The sequence below is a fragment of the Hyla sarda genome, chromosome 6 (assembly GCF_029499605.1).
Source record: "Hyla sarda isolate aHylSar1 chromosome 6, aHylSar1.hap1, whole genome shotgun sequence".
NCBI lineage: Eukaryota > Metazoa > Chordata > Amphibia > Anura > Hylidae > Hyla > Hyla sarda.
Window position 1 is genome coordinate 153,234,468 of NC_079194.1, and position 17,200 is coordinate 153,251,667.

Sequence of the window (17,200 nt, forward strand, 5' to 3'; positions counted from 1 at the left end):
AGTAGCCACAAGGATTAGAACTGTTCATCACATACAGCTAGTGTGCTGTAATAGCAGCAAAGTGAAAGTAAAATGTCTATTAGATGTAGCAGATGAGCGATACAGTTGTAACAGTTTTAACATTCACTTGAATTGTAACATTCACTTAAATAGAAGAGAGCCGGTTACTATCAATGTAGATGGTAACAATGTAAGAACGTTCAGAGCGGTACCTCTAGACAGGTGCCAGCAGAGAGCACTGTGGTCAGACAGAAAGTAAATTAAAAAAAGAAAAGAACTTCATGTGGAGCATACAGCAGCTGATGAGTACTGGAAGGATTAAGATTTTTAATTAGATGTAATTTACAAATCTTTTAAACTTTCTGGTCCCAGTTGATTTAAAAGAAATGTTTTTTCCACCGGAGTACCCCTTTAAGCAGTTTTAGTGTTGTCTAAAGCTACCTTGTAGGCAATCCAGCATTTCATGCATCTTTCTATGTACACTGCTCAAAAAATAAAGGGAACAATTAAACAACACAATGTAACTCCAAGTCAGTCACACTTCTGTGAAATCACACTGTCCACTCAGGAAGCAATATTGACTGATAATCAATTTCACATGCTGTTGTGCAAATGGAACAGACAACAGGTGGAAATTATAGGCAATTAGCAAGACACCCCCAATAAAGGAGTGGTTCTGCAGGCGGTGACCACAGACCACTTCTCAGTTCCTATGCTTCCTGGCTGATGTTTTGGTCACTTTTGAATGCTGGCGGTGCTTTCACTCTAGTGGTAGCATGAGACTGAGTCTACAACCCACACAAGTGGCTCAAGTAGTGCAGCACATGGTGTCCAGAGCATGGAGGTGCTACCAGGAGGCAAGCCAGTACATCAGGAGATGTGGAGGAGGTTGTAGGAGGGCAACAACCCAGCAGTAGGACCGCTACCTCTGCCTTTGTGCAAGGAGGAGCACTTCCAGAGCCCTACAAAATGACCTCCAGCAGGCCACAATTTTGCATGTGTCCACTCAAATGGTCAGAAACAGACTCCATGAGGGTGGTATGAGGCCCCGATGTCGATAGGTGGGGGTTGTGTTTACAGACCAACACCGTGCTGGACGTTTGGCATTTGCCAGAGAACACCAAGAATAGCAAATTCGCCACTGGCGCCCTGTGCTCTTCACAGATGAAAGCAGGTTCACACTGAGCACATGTGACAGATGTGACAGAGTCTGGAGACTCCGTGGAGAATGTTCTGCTGCCTGCAACATCCTCCAGCATGACCAGTTTGGTGGTGGGTCAGTAATGGTGTGGGGTGGCATTTCTTTGGGGCCGCACAGCCCTCCATGTGCTTGCCAGAGTTAGACTGACTGCCATTAGATGCCAAGAGGAGATCCTCAGACCCCTTGTGAGTCCATATGCTGGTGCGGTTGGCCCTAGGTTCCTCCTAATGCAAGACAATGCTAGACCTCATGTGGCTGGAGTGTGTCAGCAGTTCCTGCAAGAGGAAGGCATTAATGTTCTGGACTGGCCTGCCCGTTCCCCAGACCTGAATCCGATTGAGCACATCTGGGACATCATGTCTCGCTCCACCCACCAACACCACGTTGCACCACAGACTGTCTCACCACAAGAGTACCTCATCAGGAGCATGCCCGGGCATTGTAGGGAGGTCATATGGGCACGTGGAGGTCACACGCACTACTGAGCCTTATTTTGACTTGTTTTAAGGACATTACATCAAAGTTGGATCAGCCTGTAGTGTGGATTTCCACTTTGATTTTGATTGTGACTCCATATCCAGACCTCCATGGGTTGATAAATTCGATTTCCATTGATAATTTTTGTGTGATTTTGTTGTCAGCACATTCAACTATGTAAAGACAAAAGTATTTCATACGACTAGTACATTCATTCAGATCTAGGATGTGTTATCTTAGTGTTCCCTTTATTTATTTTTTGAGCAGTGTATAAGATCAGCCACACATTCATAGTATTCCATCAGCTTTTAACACAAGCAGCTTTTTCCTGTCAGCCGTATTAGCTTCCATAGCGCCAGTATCTGTCAGTTGGCAAAGTACAGTGCCTGCATGACAGTGCGCCTTATTAATCTGTGAAGGGGTCTGATGTGGTACCCAATGCTAGATTTTAATAAATGAGAAACTACATGACCTATATTTCAGTACACATTTTCAGACTTTATCATTTGATATTGGTGGATTGCAATGGGAGTGTTTCAATTGTTTCACCCTGTCAGACAATGGAAAGGGCAGCAAGGTAAAACCCATCCAATGAGGTCACGTAGTATCAAATTCTTTAGGGAAAGCAGATGAACCATGGCACATGGCTGCCAATTAAAGCTGGTGCCACCTGTCTGAATGTCACATCTAGTTCTTGAGCAACCAAAGCCTCTGTGTCCTACAGTGGTCTGTATGCATGTAGCAGAAAAGACCTTGTGAAGATCCTAGGGATCATTACTTATTATGCTGGCTGTTGGGAAAGCTACCTGTGCGCATACATAATTAGCATTTGCATATTGGTGTTTGCAGAGGAAGCGTCATCATGTGTCATCATACTAGTCCTTGGTAGGTGTTGCATTTCCTGCCTCCATCATTAGCCGATGACGTAAGAACTTTCCAGTGACACTTTCCCATTTCATCACACACTCAGGAAACTGTGACACCTGTGGGATCTGAAGTTCCTCTGAACTGCCATTATACAAAGAGGATTTCTGATGTCACCACTTCCTTTATCACTCAATAGTAAATTCTACTGTTACGCTGAGCACAAAGCTCCATTATGTCCACAGATAAAATGTAAAAAAAAATTCACCGAAACTACATGACAAATTACCAAAGTTGCATTTGTGCACTTTACCAAGCAGTAAAAAGTACTATTGCCTTGTAAAATCCACAGTTAAGGGTCCGCAATTGCGGAGTGTTAGAACACCCTTTAATGGAAATCTTCCAAATATGAAAATTGTTTCTATATACAAACTAGTATTCAAACCACCTTTTGTTGTCTCTTCCTAATTGTATGTCTAATAACAGCTTAATAATGAGATATCATAGTGAACTGAGGCTTCCGCGTCATTGGGGCTCAGTAGTCAACAACTTTGTTGCTGCTGTCTCTGATGTCACTTCTGCTCTTTAGTGAATGGACTTACCGCATTCTCAGTGATGCTATTGGTCTTTACAGTCTTGCATCTTACCATTAAATTAAGAAATGTGTTTTTTTTTTTTTTTTAAGAATACACTTAAGTTCTCTTGCAGAATAAGAAAATACTTTAAATCTGTCTTTTTTCTTTTTCTTTCCCATTTCCTCAGCCGTCCTAATGATGCTTCTAAGAAAGATTCTCCTGCTGCAAGTTTATCAGCTGCTAATCCCACTGCATCTGCCGTGGTCCCAAATTTGTCTGGTTCGTCATCAGTTAAAAGGGCCGATGAATGGAAGGACCCCTGGCGTCGATCAAAGTCACCAAAAAGGAAACCAGGAAACTCTGGCTCTCCCAGCCGTGGGCGCAGAAGACATCGTACCTCAGGATCATCCGATTCTGGATCCAATTCATCCAGGTATTTATATGCCCATTTGCTCTGGTTTGGTCCCCTTTAGATCAGTCATTCTGTATTTATTTAAGTAGGTGTACCTACTAATAAGAGATAATTGTATCTCTATGTATGTTGAGACTTCCATGCCATTGTGATATTTATTCAGCCAACAGTTATTCCTCTTGAGAGAAGGGGTAAGTCGCAGCCTGGCACACACAGCTCTGGCACAGGTTTATCCCTGCCAGAACAATAGGCTAGAGCGGAGAAAATTCAACATGCCTCACCCTTCTCTTAACCTACATTATCTGTCTTTGGAGAGTCGGGAAGCTGCCATACTCCTTAGTTTTGGCGGCTGACTTTAAAGAAACCCTATCTTTCTTTTTTCCCCCCCTATATTATGCACACTCTCTATCACTAGTTCTACAGCCCCATCTGTTTTATTAAGACATACAGAGGAAGTGGTCAGTCCTTGGTCAGCTACAGGATGACATAATCACCTACCAGATCGCTCCTGCTAGATCCCACACCCCTCCCCACCACTCCCAGCTCTAGCTGTATGCTGCTTCTATCTCTATGGAATTTGAATATATTGTTCTGTGCAAATCACGATAAAACCATGTAATTTGTACTCCAATTTTTGCAAAAAAAAAATAACTGCCTCAACTCACTCACTTTGGTTATTTCCTCTTTGGGAAAGGTCATGACACTAAACACTGTACAGGGATCTGATGTTGAACGACTAACCCTTTATTGTAGGAGCGTTAAACAGTCTTCCTACAGTCTTGCTGACTTTTTCCAGTAAAAAACATCAAAATAGTAAGTGTAGCTCTGGAGTATAATGCAGTAGTGTATGTACATAGTGAATCCACAAGCAGAACAGTGAGTGCAGCTTTGGAGTCTAATGTAGGATGTAACTTTGTATCTGTAAAGTATAAGTAATGTGTTTACACACTGGCCCAGAATTATCAAACTGTGTGAGAGAAAAAGTGGAGGGATTTTCCCACAGCAACCAATCACAGCTCTGGTAAAGTGAAAGCTGAGCTGTGATTGGTTGCTGTGGGAAAATCCCTCCACTTTTTCTCTCACACAGTTTGATGAATCTGGGCTAGTGACTTAATCAGCAGAATACCTAATGCAGCTCTGAAGTGTAATTCAGGCTGTAACTCCGAATCAGTACAAGATAAGAAATAATCTGGGGGATTTAGCGTGCTAATGCTAAGAGTCTTTTTGTTGCCCATAGCAACCAATTTCAGCTCAGCAATATAAGGAATGAAAGTTGAGTTGTGATTGGTTGCTATGGGCAACAAAGAGAATCTTACTACAAGACAGCTGGATAAATCATGTGTTTACAGAGTAATATTTTTAGTGGAGGTAAATCTAAAAGGTGATATATACCTTAGAAGCATATGGGCATCTGCATATCAGCATGCCCTCTATATATTCTCTATGGGAGAGTCGGAGTGCTGTAGTCCGCTATCACCAGCGCTCCCATAGTCAGTGGATAGATAAATATGAGTGACAGCTATGAAATATCAGACATTCTCCTACCTGTCACATATGAATGGGATCAGATGTCTCCATTTCCTTAGCACAGAACGAAGTAAGAACTGTGTGTAGCACCTAAAATATTCCCCCAGGGAACTGGTTGCAGTTATCTCTGCCCCTAGCAGGACAATGTGAAAGGAAGAAATTACTGCTTCCTGTCACAGGAGGCTACACAGGAAGGGGAGGAGCCATCACAGCTGTCAGTTAAGACCTGTCTGTGTCATCAACAGGTTAAGGAACATTCCGCCACCCCACAACCAACTTGAAAATGGCGAGGAATTGAAAAATGAAAGTGTTTGAGAAATTTTTCATTAACAATTTAAGTTGTAATCTCCTAAATCATTATGATAATTTGTAATTTTTGTTTACTTTCAGATCCTCTTCTCATTCATCTTCATACTCTGGTTCTGGATCCTCACGTTCTAGATCTTCATCCTATAGTTCTTACTCCAGCCGATCTTCTCGACATAGTTCATTTTCTGGTAGCCGGTCCAGGTAATTTAGAGAAGTCTTTTTTATTTTTCTACAAAATTATAAACACGGGGGGACATTTATCAAGAGATTTAGAACTCTTTTCTTGCTTACAAAATTTGCACAAAAAGTCGCATTAGCACCTAATTTTTGTGCGACTTTTGGCTATAAGCAAAAAGCTACAAAAGGGCCTACAAAAGTAAATTTTATTTTTCACTTTGCAGTGGTCAGGGATTTATCAAGTGCGAAAGTCGCACAAAAAGTTACAAGCCCTCCAAAACAGCCCGGGCCTGGCTTACAAAACTGCTTCAGCGGGAAATATGATATTACATCTTTACAAAGGAGCCCGGGCTAGCATAACTCTGCAGCCGCCCGGCTCAGTCTGATTCTATCCCTGCTACCCTAACTTAATGACGGGGACACTAATTTACATACCCCCTTGTCTCCCACCTGCCTGCGCCACACATCTCCCATCTGTCTGCTACCTGTTGGAAGACTACAACTCTTTGCATGCCCTTACAGTGAGGGCATGCTGGGAGTTGTAGTCTTGTAGCGGGCTGTGACTACCACTATCCAAAGGACAGGGGATAAGATGTCTGACCGCGGGGGTCCCGCCATTGGGGTCCCCCGCAATCTTGCATTGGGCACCCACCTCTTTGAGCTGCATGCCGCGCTGCCAGCTCACAAACTTCCGACTACAGGACCGGACTATCGTGATGTCATGACTCCGCCCCCATGTGATGTCACGCCCCGCCCCGGCTATGCAAGTCTATCGGAGGGGGCGTGATGGCTGCCACGCCCCCTCCCATAGATTTGCATAACGGGGGCGGGGCATGTAAGTCAGTATCCCCTTTGGACAGGGGATAAGATGTCTTAGGGCCGGAGTACCCCTTTAAGTTAGGGTAGCGGGGATAGAATGAGATGGAGCTCGGGCGGCTGCAGAGTGATGCCAGCCCAGGTTCCTTTAACATACCTTGGCGCCGCAGAGTTTTTGGAGTCCCTAATATAATTTCACATTTCCCGCTGGGTCCCGTGATCCCGGGACCAAGCAGCCAATCACGAAACCCATCAGGAAATTTGATCTTACAGTAGGGACTAAAACTCTGCGGGTCAGTTATATGTTAAAAGGAGCCTGGGATAGCATCACTCTGCAGCCGCCCAGGACTCCTGCAGACGACGGGCTGGGAGATGTGCAGGAGCCATCCCTGCCATCCCTAAGCACTGCGATACACGCTAAAGGATGGCAGGGACGGCTCCTGCACATCTCCCGGCTCAGCTGCGGGAGTCCCGGGAGGCTGCAGTGTTATGTCAGCCCAGGCTCCCTTTGCTACGGTGCCACAGAGTTAACTGTCATTTCAAATTTCCCGCTGGGACCCCTGTCACCGGACCCAGCGGGGAATATGAAATTACAGTGATTTTCTGAGCAAGGCTGTCCAGGGAGCAGAGCGCATTACCGCCTGCTTCACTGGCTTGCACGACTACAACTCCCACCATGTCCTTACAGTAAGGGCATGCTGGGAGTTGTAGTCATGCAGCGGGGGGTAGGTGACAAGCTTGTGACTCGCCCGCACATCTCCCGCACAACATGACTACAACTCCCAGCATGTTCTTACTGTAAGGGCATGCTGGGAGTTGTGGTTTTGCGGCACGGGAGATGCGCGTGCGGGTGACAGTAAATGTATTAACCTTTTTTTTTTTTTTTTTTTTTTTTACAGATCCGTGTATCCTGGGGACTACTTCGGATTCGGTGGACTGCGTTGATGACCAGCGTTTTTTTTCCTTCTTTCTGTTTAATGTTACTAAAATGGTTAAAGCGGGCTTGTGGGGGAGTGTTTTTTTGGAATAATATATATTTTTTTAAACGTGTTGTGTTTTTTAAACATTTTTTATTTACTTGACAGGCTTAGTATTGAAGCTGTCTTATATGCCTGGGCTTAGCGTTAGCCCCAAAAACAGCTACGATAACCCCCATTTGTTACCCCGGTACCCACCTCCACAGGGGTGCTGGGAAGAGCCGGTACCAACAGGACCAGAGCATCAAAAATGGTGCTCCTGGGTCTAGGTGGTAACAGGCTGGCGTTATTTAGGCTGGGGAGGGCCAGTAACAATGGTCCTTGCCCACCCTGGTAATGACAGGCTGTTGTTGCCTTGTTGGTATTTGGCTGAGAGAAAAAATATGGGGAACCCTATGCGTTTGTTTTTTTAATTATTTTTTTATTTAATTATTTATGCAAAAAAAGCATAAGGTTGCCCCTATTTTTTTCATTCTCGGCCAAATACCAACCAAGCAGCAACAGCCTGACGTTACCAGGGTGGGCAAGGACCATTGTTACTTGCCCTTCCCAGCCTGTATAATGACAGCCGGTTACTGCCTAGGCCCAGAAGTGCCATTTATGATGCTCCAGGCCTGTTGGTACCGGCTCCTCCCAGCACCCCTGTGGCAGTGGGTACCGGGGTAATAATTGGGGGTTAGCGCTAGCTGATTTTGTGGCTAACACTAAGCCCGGCTTAGTAAAGGACTCCCTCTATAACAGTGTTTCCCAACCCAGTCCTCAAGGCACACCAACATTCCGGGTTTTTTCAGTTACTCCATTGGAATAGAACAGGGAAAAATTTAAATCCTGGACTGTTGGTGTGCCTTGAGGACTGGGTTTGGAAACACTGCTCTATAAGATGGCTTCTATAACCCTGTCAAGTAAATAAAATAAAAAAACACGTTTAAAAAAAAAGAAAGTAATTCCAAAAAAACACTCCCCCCAAAATCCCTTGTTAACCATTTTATTAACATTTAAAAAATACTGGTCACTGTTCTCCTCCGAATCTTAAGTAATCCACAGGAAACACAGATCTGAAATGAGAAGTAAAAAAAATAAAAATAAAAAGTTAGTACATTTAGGAGAAAAAAAAAGTGGTAAAACAGTTTAATAAACACACATACGGTATATATCGCTTTTTTTTTTTTTTTTTTTTTTTTTTGAAAGCTGCAGATTGGTGTTCTGAAGTCATTTATTGGTTTTTGCTTGTGTGCAAAAAAAAATTGTATTCAAAAGTGATTTATTGGATTTTGCTTATGTAAGCAAAATTTATCAACCCCTGTGATAGAATTTATCATACATAAGCAAATACATAAGCAAAAGCAAGAAAAACATGCCTACAGAACTCTTATTAAAGCAACAATAACTATCCCCGAGAATGTCATAAGACTCCAAAGGCTAAAAGCTTTACTGGTCTGTCTGGTTTCTGGGAACTGACACTTCAGGCGTGGAGATTTTGTTGGCTCCAGATTTTATCAGCGTCATTGTGAACTGTTTACTATTCGCTAAAGCATTGTGTTATTTATGCAGGATTGTGTCAATGAAGCGGGGAATAGTGTGCAACTCTCCTGGGACCACTCTGTTACTGAGCCACCACTTTATACACACCTGTGCTATCACAGAACGGCAGAATTATAGCCCTTGAAAGGGGTACTCCGGCCCTAAGACATTTTATCCCCCGCAATCTCTCATGCAGACATGTTCGCTCCGTGTCTGAAGGGTCACGACTACGAGGCCGGAGTTTTGTGACATCACGACTCCGCCTCCTTGTTATGTCACGTCCCCTCAATGCAAGTCTATGGGAGGGGTCTCAGGGATGTGGAAATTCCGGGCATGCAGTTCCGGGCGCCGGGCAGGGGAATTCTTAAGGCATTTAGCCCTGCTTCGGGCAAGCACATCACTCATTGCGCGCACCTCCGTCTGGACTGAGGATGCAGACGCGGTCCAGTAACAGTGACCGCCGAGCCCCTAAGCCTGCCGGAGCACACATGTGGCCGGAGGACAGGTAGCAGGGGATCAGAGAGGAGGTGAGGTTTGGTAAATAATGTGGTACAGGAGAGGAGAGGGGGGTTGAGCTGAAATATGACACGAGGGGCATCAGAAGGGGGAGGAATAAAATGACACGGGGCATCAGAAGGGGGGAATATAATGACGCAGGGGGCATCAGAGGGGGGAATATAATGACGCAGGGGGCATCAGAGGGGGGAATATAATGACGCAGGGGGCATCAGAGGGGGGAATATAATGACGCAGGGGGCATCAGAGGGGGGAATATAATGACGCAGGGGGCATCAGAGGGGGGAATATAATGACGCAGGGGGCATCAGAGGGGGGAATATAATGACGCAGGGGGCATCAGAGGGGGGAATATAATGACGCAGGGGGCATCAGAGGGGGGAATATAATGACGCAGGGGGCATCAGAGGGGGGAATATAATGACGCAGGGGGCATCAGAGGGGGGAATATAATGACGCAGGGGGCATCAGAGGGGGGAATATAATGACGCAGGGGGCATCAGAGGGGGGAATATAATGACACAGGGGGCATCAGAGGGGGGAATATAATGACACGGGGCATCAGAAGGGGGGGGAATATAATGGCGCAGGGACATCAGAAGGGGGTGGAATATAATGGCGCAGGGGCATCAGAGGGGGGTGGAATATAATGGCGCAGGGGCATCAGAGGGGGGAGAATATAATGACACGGGGCATCGGGGGGGGGAATGTAATGACACGGGGCATTGGGGGGGGGGAATATCATGACACGGGGCATCAGAGGGGGGAATACAGTGGCTCGGGGCATCAGAAGGGGGGGAATATAATGTCGCAGGGGGCATCAGAGGGGGGGGTAATATAATGGCGCAGGGGGCATCATGGGGGGGGAATATAATGGCGCAGGGGCATCAGAGGGGGGAGAATATAATGACACGGGGCATCGGGGGGGGGAATGTAATGACACGGGGCATTGGGGGGGGGAATATCATGACACGGGGCATCAGAGGGGGGAATACAGTGGCTCGGGGCATCAGAAGGGGGGGAATATAATGTCGCAGGGGGCATCAGAGGGGGGGGTAATATAATGGCGCAGGGGGCATCATGGGGGGGGAATATAATGGCACAGGGGGTATCATGGGGGGGAATATAATGGCGCAGGGGGCATCATAGGGGGGCATATAATGGCGCAGGGGGCATCATAGGGGGGCATATAATGGCGCAGGGGGCATCATAGGGGGGGAATATAATGGCGCAGGGGGCATCATAGGGGGGAATATAATGGCGCAGGGGGCATCATAGGGGGGGAATATAGTGGCGCAGGGGGCATCAGAAGGGGGAATATAGTGGCGCAGAGGGCATCAGGGGGGGAATATAGTGGCGCAGGGGGCATCAGAGGGGGGGAATATAATGGCACAGGGGGCATCACAGGGGGGGGGGGGAATATAATGGCGCAGGGAGCATCAGGGGTGGGGGTAATATAATGGTGCCGGGGGCCCTACTTGATCCCTACCTGATAAAGGGACATACCTACCTGAAGGGGGACTACCTACTTAAAGGAATACTGTAGTGCAAAATAACTTAGCCCCATAAGTGATAGATCGCGGGGGTCTGACAGCTGGGGCAACCCCCCCCATCTCTTTTATGAGGCCCCAGCAGAAAGCATGAAGGGAATGTTCTGTCCCTGCATGACACGGCTGCTGAAATGCCCCCTCCATGTATCTATGGGATACATAGGAGGGGGGGGGGAGGGGCGTGTTGGCCGCTTTGTCATTCGGACAAGCCCCCATTCCTTACAAGAGATCGGGGGAGGGGTTTTCCCAGCAGTCAGGATAAGTTATTTTGCACTGCAGTATTCCTTTAATTGTGTGCTCTTATCAGGGACCCTATCCACCTAAAAGACCTTATTTACATACTATTTGGGTTAAAATTATTTTGTACCAGGACAAGTGGATTGTTATGAGGGACAAGTAGATTCTGCTCCGTTTTAGTCTCTTGGACAAGTATTTTTTTTTTTATTAATTTCCACACCCCGCCCCCTCCCATAGACTTGCATTGAGGGGGCGGGGTGGGGCGTCACAAAACTCCACCCCCTGTATCGCCCGTCATCAGCCACAGAGCGATCCTCGCTCTGTGCAGCTATAAAACGGGGGGTGCTGCAGGAGAGATCGTGGGGGACCCCAGCGGCAGGATCCCCGTAATCTAACATCTTATCCCCTATCCTTTTGATAGGGGATAAGATGTTTAGCGCCGGAGTACCCCTTTAATGATGGCTTTACTTAGCAACAAATTTATTGATGAATACCTCTCATTCTAAAGCAGGTAGATGGGGGCAGGCTTAGAAGTGCTGATCTCTGTGATTGGCGCTTACTTACAGAGTGTTCCCACAGCTTAATTAATCATGCAGGCAGACCACACAAACGATTGCTGACCACCAACTGCTTCTGGCTCTGTATTGTGTGTAGTGCAGATACCAAATAGTTGATCAGTGAAGATGCCGATCAACTATTGCTGGCCTATCCTGTGGATAGGCCATTGATAGTATATTCCTTGAAACACCTGTAAAAACATGGATAAGTAGATAACAGAAGAATAATATTCAGCAGTATGGAACAGACTACAATTATAACTCTTAACCCCCTTCCCGATCCATGACATACATTTACGTCATGGGTTGGGTGGGTGGACATGACGGGGGTCCGCGTCATGACCGGGTAATGTCCACTGCTATCAGCAGCTGACATCTACCGGTAATGACTGACTTCGGCAATTGCGCCGAGGTCCGTCATTTAACTGGTTAAATACCGTGATCTATACGGATCACGGCATTTAAACAATAAATACCACTATTTCCTGGTGTCAAGTGGTCCCATAGCCATCGGGGGGGAGGGGGGGGGGGGATGGTGGCTTGCTGGCTATGGGTTGCTGGGGGAGCCCGAGGTCTTACCTGCTCCTCGGCGTCTTCCCTGGCTCTTTGATTGCTTAGGGCTCACTTAGGCAGCCCCTAGCAATCCAGCACAGATTTCATAGATCAATGTAATGCAATAGCATTACATTAATCTATGTAAGCCATCTGATGATGGCTTATAAAAAGCCCCTACGGGTGCCAAAAAATTTGTGTAAACAAGTTTGTAAAAATATTTAAACAATTCCTCCCCTAATAAAAATTCAAATCACCCCCCATTTTTTTTTTAAATAAAACACTGTACAAACAAAAAAATACACATATTTTTGGTATTGCCGCATGTGTAATTGTCTGAGCTATTAAAGGGGTATTCCAGGAAAAAACTTTTTTTTATAGATTTATAGATTTGTAAATTACTTCTATTAAATAATCTTAATCTTTCCAATAATTATCAGCTGCTGAAGTTGAGTTGTTCTTTTCGGTCTGGCAACAGTTCTCTCTGCTGACATCTCTGCTTGTCTATGGAACTGCACAGAGTACAAGAGTACAAGAATTTGCTATGGGGATTTGCTTCTACTCTGGACAGTTCCCGAGACGCATGTCATCAGAGAGCACTTAGACGGAAAAGAACAACTCAACTTCAGCAGCTCATAAGTACGGAAAGGATTAAGATTTTTTTTATAGGAGTAATTTACAAATCTGTTTAACTTTCTGGAGCCAGTTGATATATATAAAAAAAAAAAAAAAAAAGTTTTTTTTCCTGGATAACCCCTTTAAATTATTATGTTTCTGCTCCTGCACGGTGAACGGCGTAAACGCAAAAACATTCCAAGTGCCAAAATTGCAGATTTTTGGTTACATTACATCCCCAAAAAGTGATCAAAAAACCAGAACTACACAAAAGTGATACCGTTAAAAACCACAGCTCATGGCACAAAAAGCAAACCCTAAAACAGCTCTGTAGGTGGAAAAATAAAAAAAAGTTATAGGGGTGAGAAGTGTTTTTTATATATTTCAATGTTTAATTTTTTTTTTTTTTCTAATAATAAATCGAAACAAAAATTATTCGTTTGGTATCATTGGAATCGTACTGACCCATAGAAAAGATATTGAATGTCAGTTACCATATTTTGAACTCTGAAAAAAGGATTGCCCTACAAAATTGTGCAATTCCATATTTTTTTCAATTTTGCCCTGCATATAATTTTTTTCTATCTTTGTAATACATTGTATGATAAAAAAAAAAAAAGTGAATCATTGGAAAGTCCAACACGTCACGCAGAAAATAAGCCCTAATACAATTTTGTCAGTCGAAAAACTAAAAAGTTATGGGTCCTAGAATGTAAAAAGGAAAAAAACATGAGCCAGAAATCAAAATTTGCTGGGTCATGAAGGGGTTAAAGTACCTGTCTGCTTTGGCAAGCTAAGTGGACTGAAATTGATGATCATTGGGAGTCTCACTGTGTTGATTTGCATGCCGATGAAGAACTGGGATGTCACTTCTTGACACTGATTATTTCTGAAGAATAGGAAATCATATCTGCTCCAAAATCTACAGCTAGAAGAACTCATTTTCACAGAAGTTCTGTGTTTGAAATTTAAACAAAAAAAAAAAACGTGCACTTAGGGACCATGCACTCAAATGATCTCCCGATAGCCTTATGCCAGCTTAGCTTTTCTTTGTTGATTTTTCTGGATATCTGCAGCATTTGACACTGTAGATCAGTTAAGCCAGGTTCACACTACAGGATTTCTGAGTGTGATTCCATTTAGAATTTGGAAGAAAGACGAGACAGAGAGGGTACTTTTAAATACATAAAGGGAATAAAAGTAAAGGAGGAGAGCATATTTAAAAGAAGAAAAACTACCACAAGAGGACATAGTTTTAAATTAGAGGGGCAAAGGTTTATGCAGCAATATGAGGAAGTATTACTTTACTGAGAGAGTAGTGGATGCATCGAATGGCCTTCCTGCAGAAGTGGTAATACAATACAGGAATGTGGGTGCACTACTGTGGTAGATGTATACAATGACATTGGCTAATCCCTCAACACTGATGTTAAAATTGAGACATTCGCCAGTGTATCCTTATATGAAGGACATACCAGAGCCCGCACATAAACGCCAAGGTTTCTCAAAATTGCGCGGGACCTACGCTAATCCTACCTGTGCGTGATAAGCAAAACGGACCAGTGGGCAATTACGGCAGCATTCGGTCGACTCACAACCTCCTCCCAGATACCCTCCAGCGTGACTGAGCACACATGCAGTGGGAGGAGGGAGGCAAGTTGCAAGCCCCACCTGAGTTGGCTAATATGGGTGCATAGCCTCACAGGTGCTACCCTAATGCTGCCTTGAAGATAGTTAAGGTGCATTAATTATGGAGTTTACACACCTCCAAGTATAAAATTAAACAAACAACAAAAAACGTGGTCTCAAATGGCTGGAGGTGCTCAACCCCAATTGCAGTTGTGCATTTATACTGGGGGAGCAGATCCTGCCCTTGTAGTCCGTTGCTAGGGGCGATCCCCAGCATAAAAATGCATACAATGGAGGATGCCTGCAGTGGACTACAAGTGCCACAATAGAATCCTACACCAGATAAACGGTGTGGATGTGTAACAAGCAGAAGTTGTAGCTGCAAATACAGTGAAGGAGTTTAAAAATGCATGGGATAGGCATAAGGCTATCCTTCATATAAGATAGGAATAGGCATAAGGCTATCCTTCATATAAGATAGGAATAGGCATAAGGCTATCCTTCATATAAGATCGGAATAGGCATAAGGCTATCCTTCATATAAGATAGGAATAGGCATAAGGCTATCCTTCATATAAGATCGGAATAGGCATAAGGCTATCCTTCATATAAGATGGGAATAGGCATAAGGCTATCCTTCATATAAGATAGGAATAGGCATAAGGCTATCCTTCATATAAGATAGGAATAGGCATAAGGCTATCCTTCATATAAGATAGGAATAGGCATAAGGCCATCCTTCATATAACATAGGAATAAGCATAAGGCTAACCTTCATATAAGATAGGAATAGGCATAAGGCTATCCTTCATATAAGATAGGAATAGGCATAAGGCTATCCTTCATATAAGATAGGAATAGGCATAAGGCTATCCTTCATATAAGATAGGAATAGGCATAAGGCTATCCTTCATATAAGATAGGAATAGGCATAAGTTTATCCTTCATATAAGATAGGAATAGGCATAAGGCTATCCTTCATATAAGATAGGAATAGGCATAAGGCTATCCTTCATATAAGATAGGAATAGGCATAAGGCTATCCTTCATATAAGATAGGAATAGGCATAAGGCTATCCTTCATATAAGATAGGAATAGGCATAAGGCTATCCTTCATATAAGATAGGAATAGGCATAAGGCTATCCTTCATGTAAGATAGGAATAGGCATAAGGCCATCCTTCATGTAAGATAGGAATAGGCATAAGGCTATCCTTCATATAAGATAGGAATAGGCATAAGGCTATCCTTCATATAAGATAGGAATAGGCATAAGGCTATCCTTCATATAAGATAGGAATAGGCATAAGGCTATCCTTCATATAAGATAGGAATAGGCATAAGGCTATCCTTCATATAAGATAGGAATAGGCATAAGGCTATCCTTCATATAAGATAGGAATAGGCATAAGGCTATCCTTCATATAAGATAGGAATAGGCATAAGGCTATCCTTCATATAAGATAGGAATAGGCATAAGGCTATCCTTCATATAAGATAGGAATAGGCATAAGGCTATCCTTCATATAAGATAGGAATAGGCATAAGGCTATCCTTCATGTAAGATAGGGCCAGGGACAATTCATAGTATTCAGAAGATTGGGTAGATTAGATGGGCCAAATGGTTATCTGCCTAAACATTCTATGTTTCTATGTAGAAATCCTGCTCAGAAATTCTAGTGCAGTAGAATTCCAAAGCTGTCGATGGTATTCCGCTGCTCAGTGCAGACTGTGGGATTTCGGCCCCGACTTTGCCGAAATTCCGCCACCAAAAGAATGATCCTCCTCATTCTTTCGTCATTATCCAAGCAAAATTCATTGCCGTCTTTGGAAAAGGGCACACTTGTAATCTCCGGCCAGAGATTCTTTAGTGTGAACCCTGCCTAGCTCCAGTCAGTATGACCTACTCTGCTGGCCTTAAGAATACTGCTCTCTCTTGGTTTTCTACCTACTGCTCTGACCACATGTTCATTTTAGCTTTTGAGGACTCTCCTTTTTCTTTTCTCACTGATTAGCTAAACTATGAGCAGACTTGGCGTTCAGTACCATCTAACCGTATACTTCACAGTCCATGCAGTCATGCACTTCATGTCTTTATAGACACTGGTTGGCTAGGTGCTTGGCTCATGCAGCTTTGTGTGTAAAACTGGACCATTGTACAAAGCAAACACTTTTACCTTTTGTTTCACCCCTATTTCCTAAAGTAAGTTCTTGTGAGCAATGTGTTTTTTTTTTTTTTTTTGTCTGTACATATAACCCCTGAATTGTAAGGTGCTACGGAATATGTGAAATAAAATATTTTATTTTAGTACCTCCTGAAGCCAGATGAAGGCTACCTTTTATGTTACCTCCATATAGTAACACTTTGCTTGCATGTTGTGTATGTATGCTAAGGCTTTACTCTTGCTGTTTAAAGGTACAACCTTCACTTTGTCTTGCTTCTTTTTTTTTAATTTTTTTTTTAGGTCAAGGTCATTCTCCTCTTCACCATCTCCCTCACCAACTCCCTCTCCACATAAAGCCTCCACTAAGAGCAAAGGAGAACCTATTGCAGCATCTGGCAAAGGGTAAATAAGAATGAAGGGGTTAGAAGGGTCAAATGTTACGGTCCTTTATGCAGAATACTTAACAGCCATCATCTTGGTTTGGATAATGTTTAGATCATTGTTAATACAAAGCATGAACTAG

The 17,200-nt window shown here is 44.0% G+C and overlaps 1 protein-coding gene across 3 annotated transcripts in view; it reads left to right on the forward strand.

The window, feature by feature from the left end:
* Positions 1-17,200, forward strand: part of ZC3H18 (zinc finger CCCH-type containing 18) — a 166,403-nt gene that overhangs the window by 132,095 nt on the left and 17,108 nt on the right. For all 3 annotated transcript variants that reach the window (XM_056525578.1, XM_056525579.1, XM_056525580.1), the window contains exons 11-13: positions 3,305-3,550; positions 5,447-5,566; positions 16,978-17,079. In XM_056525578.1, coding sequence (XP_056381553.1) covers positions 3,305-3,550; positions 5,447-5,566; positions 16,978-17,079 — 468 coding nt within the window. The remainder of the gene's footprint in view (positions 1-3,304; positions 3,551-5,446; positions 5,567-16,977; positions 17,080-17,200) is intronic.